Source organism: Typha latifolia, chromosome 9 (assembly GCF_019914945.1).
Source record: "Typha latifolia isolate L0001 chromosome 9, TyphaL0001v2, whole genome shotgun sequence".
Lineage (NCBI taxonomy): Eukaryota > Viridiplantae > Streptophyta > Magnoliopsida > Poales > Typhaceae > Typha > Typha latifolia.
This window is the reverse complement of record NC_133094.1, coordinates 661,319-678,600: the sequence shown is the minus strand read 5'-3', so window position 1 is coordinate 678,600 and position 17,282 is coordinate 661,319. Positions and strand designations below refer to the sequence as shown.

The 17,282-nt window shown below is 38.7% G+C and overlaps 3 protein-coding genes and 2 long non-coding RNA genes across 10 annotated transcripts; 3 read left to right on the top strand and 2 right to left on the bottom strand.

The window, feature by feature from the left end:
- Window positions 1–65: 65 nt before the first annotated feature.
- Window positions 66–2,013, top strand: LOC140795194 (uncharacterized). 2 transcript variants are annotated; one of them, XR_012110260.1, is made up of 4 exons: window positions 66–410; window positions 1,298–1,440; window positions 1,590–1,640; window positions 1,775–2,013. It is a non-coding gene; the product is annotated as an uncharacterized lncRNA (long non-coding RNA). The 2 variants fall into 2 exon arrangements; XR_012110259.1 differs by lacking the exon at window positions 1,775–2,013 and having other exon boundaries at window positions 1,590–1,729.
- Window positions 2,014–3,427: 1,414 nt separating this feature from the next.
- On the top strand, window positions 3,428–4,435 carry LOC140795668 (CRIB domain-containing protein RIC4-like). Its single transcript, XM_073148362.1, has 2 exons — window positions 3,428–3,766; window positions 3,839–4,435. The coding sequence occupies exons 1-2, from the start codon at window positions 3,637–3,639 to the stop codon at window positions 4,219–4,221; spliced, it is 513 nt and encodes a 170-aa protein (XP_073004463.1). The 5' UTR covers window positions 3,428–3,636; the 3' UTR covers window positions 4,222–4,435.
- Window positions 4,436–4,481: 46 nt separating this feature from the next.
- LOC140795667 (uncharacterized) lies at window positions 4,482–9,008 on the bottom strand. 4 transcript variants are annotated; one of them, XR_012110333.1, is made up of 6 exons: window positions 8,808–9,008; window positions 8,313–8,393; window positions 6,377–7,933; window positions 5,818–6,067; window positions 5,249–5,746; window positions 4,482–4,867 (listed from the first exon to the last, which is right to left on the bottom strand). XR_012110333.1 is itself a non-coding variant. In XM_073148361.1 (3 exons), the coding sequence occupies exons 1-3, from the start codon at window positions 8,859–8,861 to the stop codon at window positions 6,362–6,364; spliced, it is 1,707 nt and encodes a 568-aa protein (XP_073004462.1). In that variant the 5' UTR covers window positions 8,862–9,008; the 3' UTR covers window positions 6,179–6,361. The 4 variants fall into 4 exon arrangements, 1 of the variants encoding a protein (XP_073004462.1); XR_012110332.1 differs by having other exon boundaries at window positions 5,249–6,067; XR_012110334.1 differs by lacking the exon at window positions 8,313–8,393 and having other exon boundaries at window positions 5,249–6,067; window positions 8,808–8,994.
- A 438-nt stretch (window positions 9,009–9,446) lies between these two features.
- On the top strand, window positions 9,447–13,333 carry LOC140794919 (uncharacterized). Of its 2 annotated transcripts, XR_012110228.1 has the most exons (4): window positions 9,447–9,916; window positions 10,010–10,204; window positions 11,841–11,907; window positions 12,765–13,333. It is a non-coding gene; the product is annotated as an uncharacterized lncRNA (long non-coding RNA). The 2 variants fall into 2 exon arrangements; XR_012110227.1 differs by having other exon boundaries at window positions 9,470–10,204.
- Window positions 13,334–13,558: 225 nt separating this feature from the next.
- On the bottom strand, window positions 13,559–15,113 carry LOC140794918 (small ubiquitin-related modifier 2-like). Its single transcript, XM_073147198.1, has 3 exons — window positions 14,921–15,113; window positions 13,848–13,997; window positions 13,559–13,759 (listed from the first exon to the last, which is right to left on the bottom strand). The coding sequence occupies exons 1-3, from the start codon at window positions 14,996–14,998 to the stop codon at window positions 13,688–13,690; spliced, it is 300 nt and encodes a 99-aa protein (XP_073003299.1). The 5' UTR covers window positions 14,999–15,113; the 3' UTR covers window positions 13,559–13,687.
- Window positions 15,114–17,282: the final 2,169 nt, after the last annotated feature.

Genomic DNA, 17,282 nt, shown 5'->3' with positions numbered 1-17,282 from the left:
GGCCGGGCCGAGCCAGGTTTGGGCTCAGGAAGTATATAAACCCTAGCAGAGCTCTTCTAAACCTCGCAAACATCGAAGTTTGGGACTTTCCGAGCAATGCAACCCCACTTCCACCACCACGGCCACCACCACCACCACCCAATTCCGTTCACTCACACCCCGCTCCTACACCTATGCCGTTGTTGCTACCAACCTCTCTTACTTTCTCCTCTCCACCACCATCACCATCATCATCACCATCACGATCACCACCAACAGCAGCACACAGGATTACTTCACTTTCCCCAACTTCCACCATGTGGGTTCTCTTCACAATCTCCCAAGAATCCATGTCCGGTTCCTACTGGACTTGGAAAATTCGAGACCTTTGAGGTCTCAGAGGCCAGAGGAAACGATTCTTCTGCGACCGGGTATGTAATCGTTCTGTTGGATTGAGTAGTTCCTTTTCAATGTTTGTTGGGTCTCTTGAAACTTTATGTGAACTTGATGCCTTAACCTCCATATGATCTGTGTTTGAAGAATTGTTTATTGAGTTTTCTTTTATATTCTGTTGTGTGAGATCTTTAATCCCATAGTCTTAGGCAATTGCATTACGAATATGAGCTAAGACGTATAAAATATTTTAAGGAATTATTCTATTTGCAACTTCGACATCAGAAGTTGCCAAGTACTACTCACAAGCTTGATAATAAAGCCGTCGCTATCAACTTTGATACTCCAACGTAGTGTTACTTTTCTGAATTGTTGCAAGCTCACATCAATGCTCTTGTACTCCAAAGGGCCAAGATATAGAAGACTTAAAGGAAGTAACTTCAATGTATGCTTTTGTTTGGTCAGTGGAACCGTGAGAACTCTTAGCTCGAGAAATTCAGCTGGATAGGTTGTCATCTTCCCATCTTTCAATCACCACATATATAATGCTTGTTTTCAACACCTTCACTTTCCTTATCAAGATGATGCATATTAGATCTCTGCTATTTCCGATGATGCTAAGTGCTGCCATTTGTTAGGCAAGTTCCACAATTGTCTTTAACATATAACTCTTTGAGTGCAATATCTTCTTATCTTCAAGAGCAAGCTGGATCCTCCCTGGATCCTGATTTTGATTTGTAGATGAGGGTCTTGCCTAGGTTAGGTCTAGGAGAAATTTGGTCACTAGAAGTATATTGGGTCTTATATACTTTTTGAAATTTTCATTTCCCTTTCTCCAGAAGGGCATCGATGCAGAAGTACATTGGGTCGTAAAGCAACTGATTTTCCTATCACATAAAGATATAACTGACTTTTCTTTCAGCAGGTTACAACAGCAAGAGTTGAAAGAGGTTGAGGAACTAGGACTAAAAGAAGAAGAAGAAGAAGAAGAAGAAGAAGAAGAAGTGTTTGTTTTGACAGATGAGTGGATGGAGTTTTTTGCAAATTCTGAGGCTAAAAGGAGATTAGGTCTCTCTCTCTCTCTCTCTCTCTCTCACACACACACACACACACACACACACACACACACACGAGCATGTATTTGTCTGTGGACATACAAATAAAGAGAATCATCTCCCTTTCTCTAATAGCAAATTTTTTATGCTTCTATTTTGCAGCTAAGCAGCAGAAAAAGAAGGGTAGCAAATAATGACAAGCTATACAGTGAGGTCCTTATTCTTACAACTACCTCTTGATGCTCATGCTTTAGCCAATCAGGAGAAACAGGAAAACTGACAATTGAATAGCCAGCTCACTCTTAGGTTCTTTTCTGACCGTTAGCTATTAATGCCTTGATTTGCAGCTGAAAATCAGAAAACTGGAGGGATTACCTACAACGGTTGTAAGATTAGGTTCGAAGTTCTCTTTTGGATGTCATCACCTCAGCAAGAACATGTCTGTTAAAATGAGTTTTGATGTGAATTAATCCATTTTCATGGGTCCTCTTGGTTTCTGTATTATGCTTAACACAAGCTTTTGGTGCCCTCATTTGTAGCAGTCACACCACAGAAATGAATAATAAATGACATGATTAGCTTTAAATGCAGTTATCCTATATGTTGGTGAAAAAAGATAACTTTTTTAGCTTTTCTGCTTCCTTGATTTGCAAGTGAGCATCTATTAATCATTTGTCAGAGACTATGTAATAGTGTGTTATGCACCAAGCAGCAGTCCTCAGCTCTTAATTGTACTTGTAGTTATATAGATATCAGTTGCAATCAGATGAAAAATGTATGCGGATCCAAACGGACGGATAGATAGTTCTCCGGCTCTGGATCCGGATACATATCAGGTGCACTACTATTGAGGAAGAATTCTAAGTTTACGTCCAGTATAGGAAAGTCAGTGGCTAGAAACATTACATTGCAGACTCCAAAGTTACTGAGATAACTTTGAAGTGTATCTTTTAAGGAAAATATATTTGATCATATTAGCTTCTATCATTGAATAAGCTTTTGTTGACTCTCACGGCTAGTTCTCCTGGCCTCCAAGGTTTTTTTTTTAATGGCAGTTCTTCAAGCTCATACAAGAAGTTTCCATCAGCCTTTGCTGTTGTAGTAATTCATCAGCTGTGATGAAGTAGAAGGAAAGGTGAATCACAGTAGTGAAGGCAAGCTTGTGTATTGGGATTTCATCTCGCTACTTTAATGGAGTCATGTGTACCATCACTAGAAGATTGAGCTTGGATTCTGCATGCTGTCAATACTTCTTCAGGTCACTGCAAACAGAGAATTTAAGTCAAGGTCATATAGCTAATATGTGAGGAGTGGAATATAGTATATGAACCCGTAGAACTCATAAGATCAAAAATTTAATCGGATATCTTTTGCAAATCATTAATAATTGTAAAGAGGAGAAAAGAAGAATAATTATTTGAGGACTAAATTGTGGATTTATAGAAATAGAACAGTGTCTTCTCTGTTTCTCTCCGCGCCTCTCTACCTTTTTAAGGAAAAAGAAGAGACTCCTGAAAGCTCCAATTTCACTCAATTTCTCTTAATTTTTGTTCTTAACTCCTCTCTTTGATTCTCTGCATCCACTCAGATAATAGACAATTGTTTAACCCAGTATGAAGACAATATAATTGCAGAGTCCCCATCTTGTAGTACTTTATCTAGTATTAGTGCTGTAGATTGCTTCCAATTCACTCTCGAATGGAAGTAGTTGGAAGATAGAGAGAAGAAGAAAAAAGGCAAACATGGAAGGGTTCTAAAGCCTTGATGCTTGGTTCTCAAGTGATATAAACACTTTAGATGAGCCTGCAAGATAAGAAGGCATCTGTAGGAGAGACTCTGAAATAGCCAAAAATTAGCAGTTGGTGAGCTCAGTCTGGCCTACAAATTTGAACTTGTAATCAGTATACAGGTAGGTACCAACCCAACCAACCCAACCCAACTCAACCCTCTCTCTCTCTCTCTCTCTCTCTCTCTCTCTCTCTCTCTCTCTCTCTCTCTCTCTCTCTCACCAAACTTGGCTAAGTCCTGTGTAATATACCCTGGAATAATTCACACTTGATGACAAAGCCAACACCCCCCAATATAACAAACCCACTTGCCAATTCATTTCTTTCATGCTCATAACCACCCTTACCCCTTTTCTCACCTCTCTCTACTCTCCTTTTCTCACACCCCTTATACTCCTCTTCCCTCTTCCCTTCATGAAGCCATGAGAGAAAGGCGCATGGATAGGTTTGTGGTCCTCCCCTTCTCAGTAGGTTGCGTGTCTCAGTCAAGCGTCGCCGTTGTCGACACACAAGCAAAGAAATCTCATGCACAACCAATCTCACTACTATCAAGTATATACATTCATATCCTCTCCTTCGTATGTCGTTAGAATTCCTTCTTATGTTGTTATGTTTATGGTGAAGGTGGAGAAGGAGAGAGGCAAGGCGGCGCGAAGCCGCGGCTTCTCGCATTTCCGAAGCCTAACATCTCTGCAGGGCTGCAGAAGTTGATCAGGAGCTTCAAGAGCAGCTTCTCCCAGTTGTTTGTAATCTATGAAGAGGATGAAGAGGAGAGGGAAATGGAGATTGGTCTCCCAACTGATGTGCAACATGTGGGTCATATTGGATGGGATGGATTCAACAATGTGAGCAGCACGAAGAGATGGGATAGAGGTACTCCAGAGCTGCTCTCTTTCCCCTCCCTCTCCATGAGGCAGCTTGAGCTGGCCATAGCAGCTCAAGGTCATGGTGGTGGCCCGCAACACCTCTTCCATGGTCCCCTTGGGCTTGGCCATGGTGGGGTGTAGATCCTTTGTTCTTTCTATTGAGTTCTTGTTTGCTACTTGCTATCTCTCTCTCTTGGCTATGGTGATGAGGACTGAGTGCTGCATGCATGTGAACTTGTATAGAGCTTTTGTTTCGATATGGTACCTTTTAGCACTTTCATATTAGTCTACTGTATACATGTGAACTTGGATTTTATGAATAAGAGAAAATTATTGAGACTTGTGAACCCCTCAATTCATCAAGCATATAAGTCACAGGTTCTGCTTCATGGAAGAGTATCTTCATAAAATTGTGTATATATAATGCCAAATAGGCTTATTTATCCATACTGAAAAAATAAAAATGAAAAGAAATGTTGGCATATAACTAATACTCCTCAGAAATCCACCTCTGCCAAAGTTACATGACGTGCTATGTTATCTCTTTATCTTGTGACCTCATAAAACAACTCTCGAGTTTTTCATGCCACCCACGAGAAGAGTATCCTTTTGTGGTTCACGTGATTTGACAGCTTATCTAAAACTTTCTATATTCCTATCATCCGAAGCCTAGGCCTAGCTTAGATCTTTGTCTTTTGTCTCAGGAGGATGATCGGATACAATCTTTTCTGTTAGAAAGCAAACAAGAAGTTGGTTTTCCAAGTGTTCTTTTCTTGTTGTAAGCAACCTGTGACAAAAGAGACAAAACAAAAGAAGATTAGCAATTTTACATTATTATTGGTAATTCCAAGCATACAAGTAATCACCAGTTTACTTCGTTAGTTTTATGCAGCCACTTCTGTTTTGCTAAAAAATTCACGGTCCTGAGACCACCAAAACTGCGTTTGTCCGTTAGTTTGTTGATTGTCTCATGTGAAGGGAGAGATTATTAGTGTCAGATCACAAGGAGACTTATCCTTTGCCAGGATTGGTGATTGGTGCTTAATTGTTTGATTCCTTACCCAGTTCTTAATTCGGTAAGGATGCTTCCTCTTGACAGGAGAGCAAGCTCATGCATGGAAAAGACATAAGACAAGTGCAATTCTATCTTGAGATGAAGACATTGTACCTGATAAGGTGATTGATTCTGCACTTGCTGACATAGATAACAGTGGACCTCCTATTCCAATTCGATTCACTGTCTGGTAACAAGAACCCTCAGGGGCCCTCCCGGGTCACCTCTCAGTGAATCTGACCCTTATTGAGTTGCTATGTGCAGTGAAGATATAGCTGGCTCCATCTAATATCCCTGCACATTCTCTGAACTCTGAGTTGTTCTTTCCTGTATTACTACCTCCACCAGCCAAGTTGCTTTATGTTGTATTCAGTCAAAAGTAGAGCATTGTTATTAATTCATTGCAGGTTATGATCAAAGTATAGTGCTAAAGTTTGGCTCAAATTAGAGGATGCGTTCAAACAGCAACAATTCCATTCAAATGCTTTGCTGCAGATCAGCATTTCAGGTTTCATATTCCGGGGTGCTCGAATGGGATCTGGTGGCTTTCGAAAGCCCAAGCCTGAAAAGAATTGAAGGTGTCTGTACACTGCTGGCGTTCAAACAGGGGCTCTGAGAGGTCATGAACTGCAAATCTCATCAGACCTATCTACCATTTGTAGAAAGAAAGAAAAAAACTGTACCTGTCATTTGAAATCCAGCTTGAGACAATTCTGTGTATAAATCTGCTATTTTTTTTATCCAAAAGAGCTGAGGTATTGAATTATTGGACTAGCAACAGATTGAGAACCAATACTGGATTGTCTAATTGCAAAGCAAGCAACGGGAAGCTATGGCAAGAACAATCTGAAAATAATCAGATTTCATACAACTGATAGAGTAGGTAATCAGCATTTTCCAAGGTATTCCGAGGGATAAGACTGATGCTTGTTTCTGCAACAGTGGGTGAAAATCAAAAGGTAGTATCAGCTGATCATAGAAGCAAAGTCCCAAAGGGAGCTATCTACATTGCTATCTGTGAGAAATTTGTTTTGTATCTCATGCTTTAAGATTAATTTCATTCCTCTCACCATTTCCATTCAGAGTAAAGTAATGACTATCAGATAAATTACAGATCCTATTACTACTGAAATTGTCTGAACTCTGAAGCAATCAGATTAAAATTATTTTGGTTACATTGCTCAGTAGCTCTCGTATTTTGGTAAATTTTACACAGAAAAATTTGTGTTACAAGTTGCATACCAGTAGGGAAGATAATTTATTATCAGCTGCTCCACTAATTGTTGCACCCATATTTCTAATATCCAACAGATAAGATAAAGCACCCTCAGTTATAATTTCACCAGGAACAAGAACTGGAATACCAGGTGGATATGGACAGATTAGCTCGCCACATATCTCACCGAGGCTCTTCTCAATATGCACTTTCCTCTTCTTTGCAAAGAAGGTTTCCCTTGGAGTTAACTGCATCGAGAGGGTGGTAAAAGGAGAACAAATACTATTCTGTGTATATATTTGTAGTTCATTTGGCTGAAAGATTTTCTTTGACAAATGCTTAACCCCTAAAACAAGTCTTTGGACATCCTCCCAGCGAGTACCCAGGTTGACAGCAAATGTTACAGATCTGGTCCCTACCAGCTCAGATATTATGCGATGTTCTTCGCATAACAAATCATCAGCTGCATATCCTGACTTGTAGAGTTGTGAAGTACCAAGAGTGATTCGCAGGGGATCAATAGCAGGAAAACCAGAAACAAAGCTTGACAATCCCAAAACTGATATACCTGGAATCATCCTGAGCTGGTGCTTAGCTTCCAAGGAAATATCCACAGACTTGTCAAAAATGTTTGCATCTTCACTTAGTTGAGCTCTTGCAGCATCTAAAGATGCAAGAAGAAGATAACTAGGACTTGAGCTCTGTAGTGTTTGAAGGCATCTGCTTACCATATCCATATCCACAAGATCTCCTGACATGTGCAGCATTGATGACTGCGTAAGTGAGCATAGAACTTTATGGGTAGATTGGGCAGCTAGGTCAGCACCTTGTTCGAGTGCAGTACTAGGAAACCCATGGTGAAACCCAAAATGAGCACCATGTGCTTCATCAACTATCACAGGGATGCTTCTAGAGTGGCAGATCTTAGCAATCTCTTCTACATCGCTGCATATGCCATGGTAAGTAGGTGAAGTGACTAAAACAGCAGCTGCTCCTTTTCCATCTTTCTCCAATTCTTGTAATGCTTTCTCTACCTGTAATGGTGTTATTCCACCAGCAAGGTCCCAGTGAGAACTGTACTCGGGCATGATATATTTTGGCACAGCACCAGATAAAACAAGACCAGAAGTCGCAGAAATATGAGAATTCCGAGGTAGAACAAGCGTTTCACCTGGGGAACAAGTAGCCATTATTGAAGCCTGGATTCCGCATGTGGTACCACCGACAAGAAACCATGTCTTTGATGAACCAAACAATTCAGATGCCCGTCTCTGAGCATCTAAAATCACCCCTTTTGGGGAGAACAGATCATCCAGCTCAGGAAGCTCAGGTAAGTCATGTAAAAATGTTCCCAAACCAGTGAGATCAGAAAGTGAGGAAGGAGCAGCTTTCCCTCTGTTATGTCCAGGGAAGTGAAAACAGGAAACATCTTGCTTGGCAGTAGATTTCAGTGCTTGAACAAGAGGAGCAGTACTCCCTTGAACAGAAGTTCGAGAATCAGCAAGCAGAGTATCAGAATTCAGGCTTCTCTGCATGCTCGATGAAGTCCCACATTGTGCCTTTCTCTGCATTATGTTGTTTTCCTGGGAGAAATACCAAGCTGCATGATATTTGTTTCTCGCTGTTGCGGCATAAAGAATTTGAATTAAGGCACATGACACTTGGTTTGTTCCATGATTTATCAAGAAAGAACACTGAATTGGGATCGGAGATATAGTGAATGAAGTTGAGTTATGATTTAATTGGCAAAATTCACAAAGACAATCCTAATCATGAGAACACAGGAAAAATAGGATGTATGTTGGATGACCATTGATAACAAGTAAAAAAGACATAACAAATTTGTAGTCATAAGTTCAAACATAAGAATCAAAACCTTCATCCCAAATCTAAACTTGTTCTATTAACTGATCATATAAGCAATGCATCTACATAATTGAGTTCGTCGGAGAAAAGACATACGAGAATGATACGGTGCTTCCTTCTATATTGCACCATGTGACTTTTACTCCAATACTCATTAAAGCATGGGCTTTGCAGCCCCTGGAAATCAAGACAAGTGTAAAGCAAGAGAGATTAGAGATGGATTAGACTAATAAAAATACAAAAAGAAGCAGAATCGATACTATGGTAATTAAACATAAACGAATCATGTTCACTTGTCTCAGACCCTTACAATGAAGTAAAAGTTATACATTTTCGTGAGAAGAGTATACCATAATTTCCCCAACCTCCCGACTAAATATCGTCAAAACTTGAACCCTAAGGTGGATTTGGGAATCAAACAAAGTCTTTTTCCCTTCTCAGAATCAAAACTTTTCTCAAGTTGGGATTTTGAACAAATTAGTAAGCATCAAAAACACAATCTTCCAACATCCACCAAACATAGAACTCATTGCAAGTTATGTACGAGTAACGAATCGATCTGGCTAACGTAAAATAGGAGAAGTCGCTTACACGGAGCGGGTTCCTCTTGACCACGTTGCTCCAGTCCTTGGCGGCGGACGCCATTATCCTACTTGAACTTCGATTTTGTGTTGATGGCCAAGAAACGATTCAAAAGAACACACATGCGACAAACCATTCGAGATCAAGAGTAGATAAAAGATTAGCCTCGCTCTTGGCCATTGCAACGGTACGAGAATTTTGGGAGTGGATAAAAGATGAGAATTTAGCTAGGAGACTAATAATAAATGGTTTCTGTTCATGTCGGGTTTGAAAAGCCGTCAAGATCCGCACCCGACAGAATTAAGAATAACTAGTAATTTTTAATTGTCACCCATTAATTATTATTTACTCATAGGATGACTAAAATTGGCCAATGAGAATTTCGTAAAAATCATTTCTAATTCTTTTCTTCTCCCGACCATTAAAGCGATATGACCAAAGAGGACAGCGTCCCGTCACAACAAGTTAAAGGGAACGCGTCTGGACTCTCGTTAACACCAGGGGCATTTCCGTACTATTGACTGCCCATTCCCTCCTCCTTCCAGAGGGACGCGTGTCGACTTTCTACGCCAGGGGAGGAACCCGGCCATCCGCTCCCACCGACACGTCTCCCTTAATTTATCCCCCTCCAAGTTTTAACTCTTTTAATTAAATCGATTTAATCCCCGATTTAAATCAGTATATAATCCCCAATCATGAGAATGTACTACTAGTTTACTAAGCATCGTCTTGTTCCTTCGAGCTACTGCTAATTTATTAAATAAATTTTCCTCGATCCTTTTTATCGGCGATCTCTTCGCCTTGTTTCTGCTTATGCTTCTCCTTCTTGTTCTAGATTTTTTTTTTTTGTTTGTTTTGATTTCGACGTTGATGGAGAGATGAGATCTTGAAAGCTTGTTTTTCCTAGATCAAGATCTGTGACTCGTTACTTTTTTGGATGATCTCGTTCTTGTTCAAAAGATCTCATGACTTTTGCAGGATTGTTTGTTATTTTCTTTAGAACTTTTTACTTGAAGTGGTTAGTGTTTTAGACGTTGCAGTTAGCTACGATGGATCGAATCTTCGCGGTTTAGGGCTTGGTTTGTTGGAGAGATCTGAGAGATCTGAATAAACACTAAGTGTGCTTCACTTCTGGTTCATTTGATAGAGGAATCGTGTTTGATAACATGCTTATTTGTTTAGTTTCATGGATTGTTCTTGTGGATGGGCAGGAAATGGTGGATCTAAGCTCTATCGCTGCCACGGTTGACGATGAGAGAGAGCACGCCGGTCGGCAATCATGCTCGAGGCCATGACTGTTTACTGGCGTGCTCTCTCTCGTTGTCACTCGGGCCATGGGATCATCATCCATTCATATAGTCATGCTTGAACGATAGGGGAATTTTTCTTGATCCATTTGTCTTATGGTTCGTATCAGTGAGATGAATTAAGTGGTGATTTCCATTCGACTTTTGCCTAGTTCTAGTGTTCCTTAGAGGAATTAAAATGCATGCAAAATTGTTTGTGATTGATTTTTTATTTTAGCTGCCAGATAGAAATGTTATTTGATAACAAACTCATCTATGGCTTGAGAGTTGCTGATGAATAATAAAGTTTTGGGTGTTGATTGCGGAAAAATTCTCCTTGTATTTATTTCTTACAACATCCATTAGTTTGGTGATTCCATTTCTAATTTATTTCCGTCCGTTATATTCATTGGTAAATTCATGAATCATTTAGTTGTCAACATTGGTCCTGTTTAATGAAATGGATTTGATTACATACTTCTGTTGTAGAATGTTGGTCTTACATGTTTAAGTCTTGCTAATATAGTTGATTCGTTAATCTTTATATAGGTGTGTTTCATGCTTGCTATGATGCTTGTACCAAGACGAGAAGAATTTTGCTAACATTAGCACAAGTTGAAGCATTAATTAGTTTAGTTTCCCGACCTTGTTGTTCTTGTTGATAGTTATAATGGCTTGTGATACATAGCATTTTTTTGTTAATCATTGAAACGTGGGTAGGGTCTTTAAATACTTGTTTCTTCGATGATCCATTCAGAATTTCTTTCACGGCAAACTTGATTATATTTGTTTCGGGGATATATGGATTAAAGCATATATAATGTAGAGACTTGTTTCTTGGATGATCCGTTCATAATTTCTTATTTCTTTCAGGGAATATCGATTCTTACTCTCAATCACCTATTAGTGCATAGAAGTATATTTAGTGTCTTTTCCTTTCCAAAGAAACATTACAAAACCTTGCCAAACATATGGCCTTTTGCATTTATTAAGAATTATTACAGATAATCATTTTGGTCACATCACTTTCAGCTCAAACCTGACCATACAGCTAAGGGAAGGTCTTGGAATTGTTTAGTGTGGTAACAGAAAAATCAATGGTGCTTTAGAAGTGATATTCATGGTCATCAATGGCATAACCCAATATGTCGTCGTCTTTGTCTCATTGTGCAGTTTCAGACAATCTAATACTGACAAAGTTTGGCCAGGCTTGCAGTCTCAAAGAGCACTTTAATCTATTTTGTGATGAAAGTAGATTTTCTTTAATGCTTCCTTTTGATAAAGAATTCTTTCACTATTCACCTTCATAAAACTCGGCCACTGTATAAACTATTAGACATATTTTAGGCCAGTTATTGGCAGGTTAACCATTTATATGGACCATATGGTGCAAGTCTCAAATACAATTGTATTCAAATGTGATCCATACGCTCACTAGGAGGCATAGACAATGCCATACTCTGACCTGTCAGATACAATAAGAAATATGATCTTTGAGGGATACTTGTGGGTTACATGTCTAATAATTCCTATGAGTATCCAATTTTTCAAAATGAAAAGTGAAGTGCAGATACTCCAAGGATACTGTAGGATACCAGTATGATACCTTTGAGAGAAGGTTTATAATATTGATCAGTTACAAGAGGAACCTTCAAGATGAGTAATGTTAAAAGAGGCTACCGCTTCTTATTTCTTTTATGTATTGGAGAGGCTCTTTGTTCAATAAATATTGACTTATGATGTTATAATATGACAGTAATCAATATCTGGAAGAAGAGCAAGTTAGGTACGAATGTCACAGAGGGGAGTCCCACATTTTGCAGGTGAGAACTCTTATTTTCTTTTGCATCTTAGTAACTAATATTTTATATGATATCTTGGAAATTTTGATATAGATGTTAGCTTTTGTTTACAGATTGTTACAACGTTTTCCAATTAAATGGAATACAATCATACACAATATTGTATCTGTACTCGTGTATTGCATATTTTAAGCACATTATTTCATTGCCTTCCAACAATTCGCATGTCAGCTGTAGCCATGTCATGTTGTATTCGTACTTTGTATCTTTGTCATGTTTCATGAGCAGTCATATATAGGATAAATGTATATATATATATATATATATATATATATATATATATATATATATATATATATATATATATATGTTTGTCCTCTCTAGTCGGGCCGGGCCTACGAGACAGAAGTGATTGGACATTATAACATATGCATAATGCCACCATGTATTGCAGATGCACATACATATTAACATATAGATGTAAAGATTAATCTTGGAGGAGTTGCTTCGAGGTTGTTCCGCACTTGCAGGTTATCCTATAGTCTAATTTGACAACTTATTTCATGTTGTAGTAATGTTTTTTTAATTTTCTTAAGTAACATGTCTAAGGATTGACCTTTAGGGAATAATACGGTGAGTAGAAAAGAAAGGAAGCCAAAGTCTTACTTTAATTATGGATAGCTTTCTATGCATATCTTGGACTAGGTCCCACATGCTAACTATTTGCCATTATGATTAAGTTTTGATTGATGTCAAGGCATTCAAGTTGTACGTTCTATTTATAAATTTTCTAATAGTAGTTAATGTAAATTGTGACTCCAAATGTGTGGATAGTGAAGAACTTCTGGAACATGTGATTTATCACCCTTCTTTTGCAGGTGAACGTTGTGAACATAAAAGAGGAAATAGAATGCTCAGTGCCAGCAAGCCTTATCGATACTTCCAGACAGCGGCCCTAGGAGTGCTAGTTTTACTTCCGATAACTCATGTCCGAACCAAATATCCGGTCGATACTTGGTACTTGATTTTTATTGTCACCGATATCTGAGGTTGCTCTGGCTGTATCCCGTCTTTCAAAAGGGACATGAGATAGAACTGTTTCTTGCAAGGCGTAGGTGCACGCTAATAAGCTTTTCTGACGATTTTTGCTTGCGTGTTGAATGGGAACAGTAATGATTCAGAGATGTAACTTTTATTTTGAGAGAAATGCAGTGACTTTTATCACGAATTGCTAAAGCAAGGTTAAAGCAAGGTCAGCACTCGAGTAATTCGTCCCTGTTCAAGTTTTCTGTCAAAGCAGTTCAAGTTGAATGTGGGTTATTGAAGTTTTTCTATTTTCTTATTTTTGTGGACTGGCTTTGTTACTAGATATCACTTTGTATTCCAATCAATGTGACATATTTGCTTTGCTGAATGATGAAAGAGAACTCAATAGGCATTGACTGTATGATGGAATGCTTCCTGATGACGGTGTAATTCGTGTCCGCCGTTTTGAATAGGTAAAGCAGGTATGAATCTTGCCAAGTACCCATCAAAATCAATGACTGATGCTCACGGAGAAATCACCTCAAGAATTTCAGATGCTCAGAGAGAGCCAAGATGCATAGTTTCCAGGAAAAAAGAACCTCAAAGTACGATCAGACTATATCAAGGGCATTCCGATACTTCAAACTTTGAAAATTAAGCTTCCATTATATAAGATAAGTAATCAGATAATGCAGAAGCCTGGAGTCCTCTAGCCGCTAGCCTCTTTACAGGACTCCTAGATTTTTTTTACGCAAACAAAAGTCAAGTACTCTTTTTATGCACTTCGTTCGCCTCCTCCAGTTTGGTGCAGCATTGCATCAATCTCATCTCCATCTTCCATCTCCAGCTGAATCCAAATAAAAGAAAATTGGCGAAGGTGTGATAAGGATCATATAAATTAACTAGCTAGCAAGATAGAAATTGCAGGTAGGTACTTCATCCGGAGTCTGCTCCCCTCGCAGCCTGCGGCCATCAAACAGGAAAGCAATGGAGTTGAAATCCACGGACTGGCGATCACAGTAGGCATTCATGAGCTTGCGCAGCTGAGTGCTGCGCTTGATCCTGAAGAACACCTCGTTTCCATCCTATGAAAGGCAAAAGAACTTGTTTAAATGCTAACGGTTAAAGTGAGTAGTCAAATTATGACTTGTGTCACAACTTAACCAGCACAGAAGATAACAACATACTGTTGAACTTTAAATGAATTGGTCTCCAATCCTATACGCTCAACATCTCATCAGCCTCAAGTAGTTACTTAAGAAGCATTTAGATGCACAAGATCAAAGCAATATAATATGAATATAAGGACAAATTAGTGGATTTAGTTGTGGTCATTACAGTAACGACTAAAAGTTTCAGTTCAAACTTATCACCATAACAAAGTCTGCATATGATCTCAGAATCTCGGACACAAACCAGTGGCATGGGCAGAATTTTATTCACTAAACTCCAATTACAATTCATCGTCAAGAATGGCAAAAGAACTAAAGAAGGGCAGACTAACTACTATAAAATAAAACTATCCAGAGAAAGATCATGATGAAACCAAAAGGAGAGAGACACAATTTTGATCCGAAAATTTAAAATTAATGTTCTTAAATTACTAACGCTAATAACAAGCAAGCTTTTCTGCCATGAGAGAAGCAACTAACTTAACCACTATCTACAGGGAAAGAACCTTTAATTAACTGAAATCTATGATATAATCGCAGGATGTCGCAAATTATTATTAATAAAAACCATCTAAAATCTCCATATAAGCTCTCCCAAAATCTATACAAAGAGACGATTTTTCCTAGGAAAACAACAGCAAAGATGGGATTAGCAGTATACCAATCTTGCATCTACTTCAAGATGTTGAGGTTAATCACACAATTAAGCAGCCTACGAAGCCTCAAACAGGGGGGAGAATATCATAAATCGTACACTACACTAACTATTGCATCGCAAATTCAAAAAAAAGAAGGTAAAAGATCTTCTCAAAGAAAGAAATCAAAGGAAACCTGACCTGCCCTTTGACTTTGAGATTGATGTGCGCGGTTTGATCCGCCGGCTTCTTGTCCTCGTCTTGTCCAGCTCCTGACATCCCGATCGCAAAACCCTAACCCTCGATTACTTCGAGAAGACGAGCCAACTATATTCCACTAGGAAAAGGAAAAAATAAGAGAGAAAATTAATAATCTCGATTCGAACAGAAGGCATTTCGCCCCCATTTTTATACCGTTTGGGAGCGGGAGTTTTCAGAGTCCAATTTAATCCTTTTCCTCAAGTCCGCCCTAGTGCCGCATATTAAACCACATGCGGGAATAAAACTAACCGTCAGATTTGATCGGGTTCTGATACGGACGAACTGGATGGACTAAGCGGGATGGTTCGTACGGAGATTGGGACTTCGATATTATGGTGTGTGGGCCGTGGGGCGGTGCGTCCTCCGCACGCAGGTTCCGTCCACGTGGACTTTGAGAGGGTTTGTAATTGACGGCTTACTTTAGCGGCTCCGGATTCGTCCTTATCCCTCCCCAGCGTACTATGGAATGGGTGGGTGGACGGGTTCCAATTCCATATGGACCGTCCCCTTGCCCTTTGACTTTCCAGAATATATTTTCCAAGATTTGTATAAGAAATAATTAATGTGAACCACGATTTAATCCAACAAAGTAAACTTAGATTTGAAATTGTCTCTAATTTAGTATTCAAGTCGAAAGTTGGTACGATATTCTACTTAAATCCATCCGAATCCATTTAAAAATAATTTGACTTTCCTAATTGATAATTGATAAGATATGCATCACAAAAGCAATCTCGACTAGATATTTAGTCGGTACGAATCCGAACTAATTTCAGAGACTTGGCTTCATTATGAAATTATCAAAATATCAGTTTATCTTTAGGTAGACTACAGCCCCATGTACAATAATAATATATTGTTGTTGAATATTTAGTCATTTCTAATTTTCCTTTCACTAGCCATAGCATCTTTACTGGAGTTCAACGTCTTCTTCTCTTATGAGGGTTTTTTCGGTCAAATTTTAGTCGGTAGTCTTCTCACAAGTCATTTGGCTAGGTGGAGAGGAGGAATTCTTTCCCCTCTTTTTATTTTCTCCTCTCTTTCTTTTTATAAATTTTTCTCTCTTTTTCTTTGTCGCTTCTTTTATTAGCATTTATCTCTTTCTTCATCTATACCTACCTCCCTTTGCTTTGCTTTCCGATGTTCTCTCTTGCCCCTTTGACCTCTTCCCTTCAATATTCTCTATAGATCTCTATCGTTCACTACTCCCTCTCCAAGGCCATCCATTTTAGCCTTCTTCATTTTGTCGCTCGTCGTCGTATCTAATGCCGACTTCACTAATCCCACCCTGTGAGGACTCTCATCATCTGTGGCAGTAATTAGACCCTTGCTTTGATCGATTTAGCCTCCTCCTATTGCCTTGACATCAGATTTTGCCACTTCCATTGTCCATCATCTCTCAACGTATTGTAGCTTCGGTGTTGTCCAATTAATGTTGCGATGTCTCTATTTTTCTCAAAGTTGTGTGTTATTTGGTGGGGATTTATACTTATAAGAGAGGATGTATCTATTCCAAAGTTACTTTAACCTAGTCAGCATCTCCCTCTCTTTTCTTTTGCTTGTTTAGGGTTTGTATTTTTTGAATTGTAGATTTGCACTTTCAGGTCTAATGTGGTGTTGATTGTGCTATAAGATGTCATATTGCATTTGCTTGTGTTACCACTTCAAGCTTTTTTACTTCAACTTATGGTATTGCTAATGTTGACCAAGCGAGAGACTTATTTTTAAAGATGTTGTCATACTTCCTTTGTTTCCTTGCTTGAATACTTGTGATTGGTATTGTACTTGACACTGAGCTTCTCTGTTTATCAGTCTGTATATTAGTCAAGTGTAGAGCTTGTTAAAGAGCTACAACCTTATCTCTTTTCTTCTTCTAAGTGTATTAAATTGTGACAAATTGCTAAGCTTAATTAATCAACAAAAAAGAGACTTTTGAGCACAGTGGCATGACAAATACTGAGTTTCAATCTAAACATGCTATATTTAGATCAATTTGAATGTTATTGAATGCACACTAATGTATTGTGAATTGTTGCTCGAATGGTGTCACTTAGTAGGAAGGGTCCTCTTATTAAAGAAAAGAAGCTGTAATCAATTAATATTATTTTTGCCTAAACTTTCAGAAGAACAGTCAAAAGTGGAGATTGCATAACTTAGAGGGAATTAGATTGTCTTGTCCTAAAGTAAAACATCGGTAGACCGATTACACCCTAGATAGAGACATTCAAAAAGGAAATAGAATAGTAAAACACTTTGTCTCGTTTACTTTAAGAATAAGATCAATTCTAGAACACCTAATCTT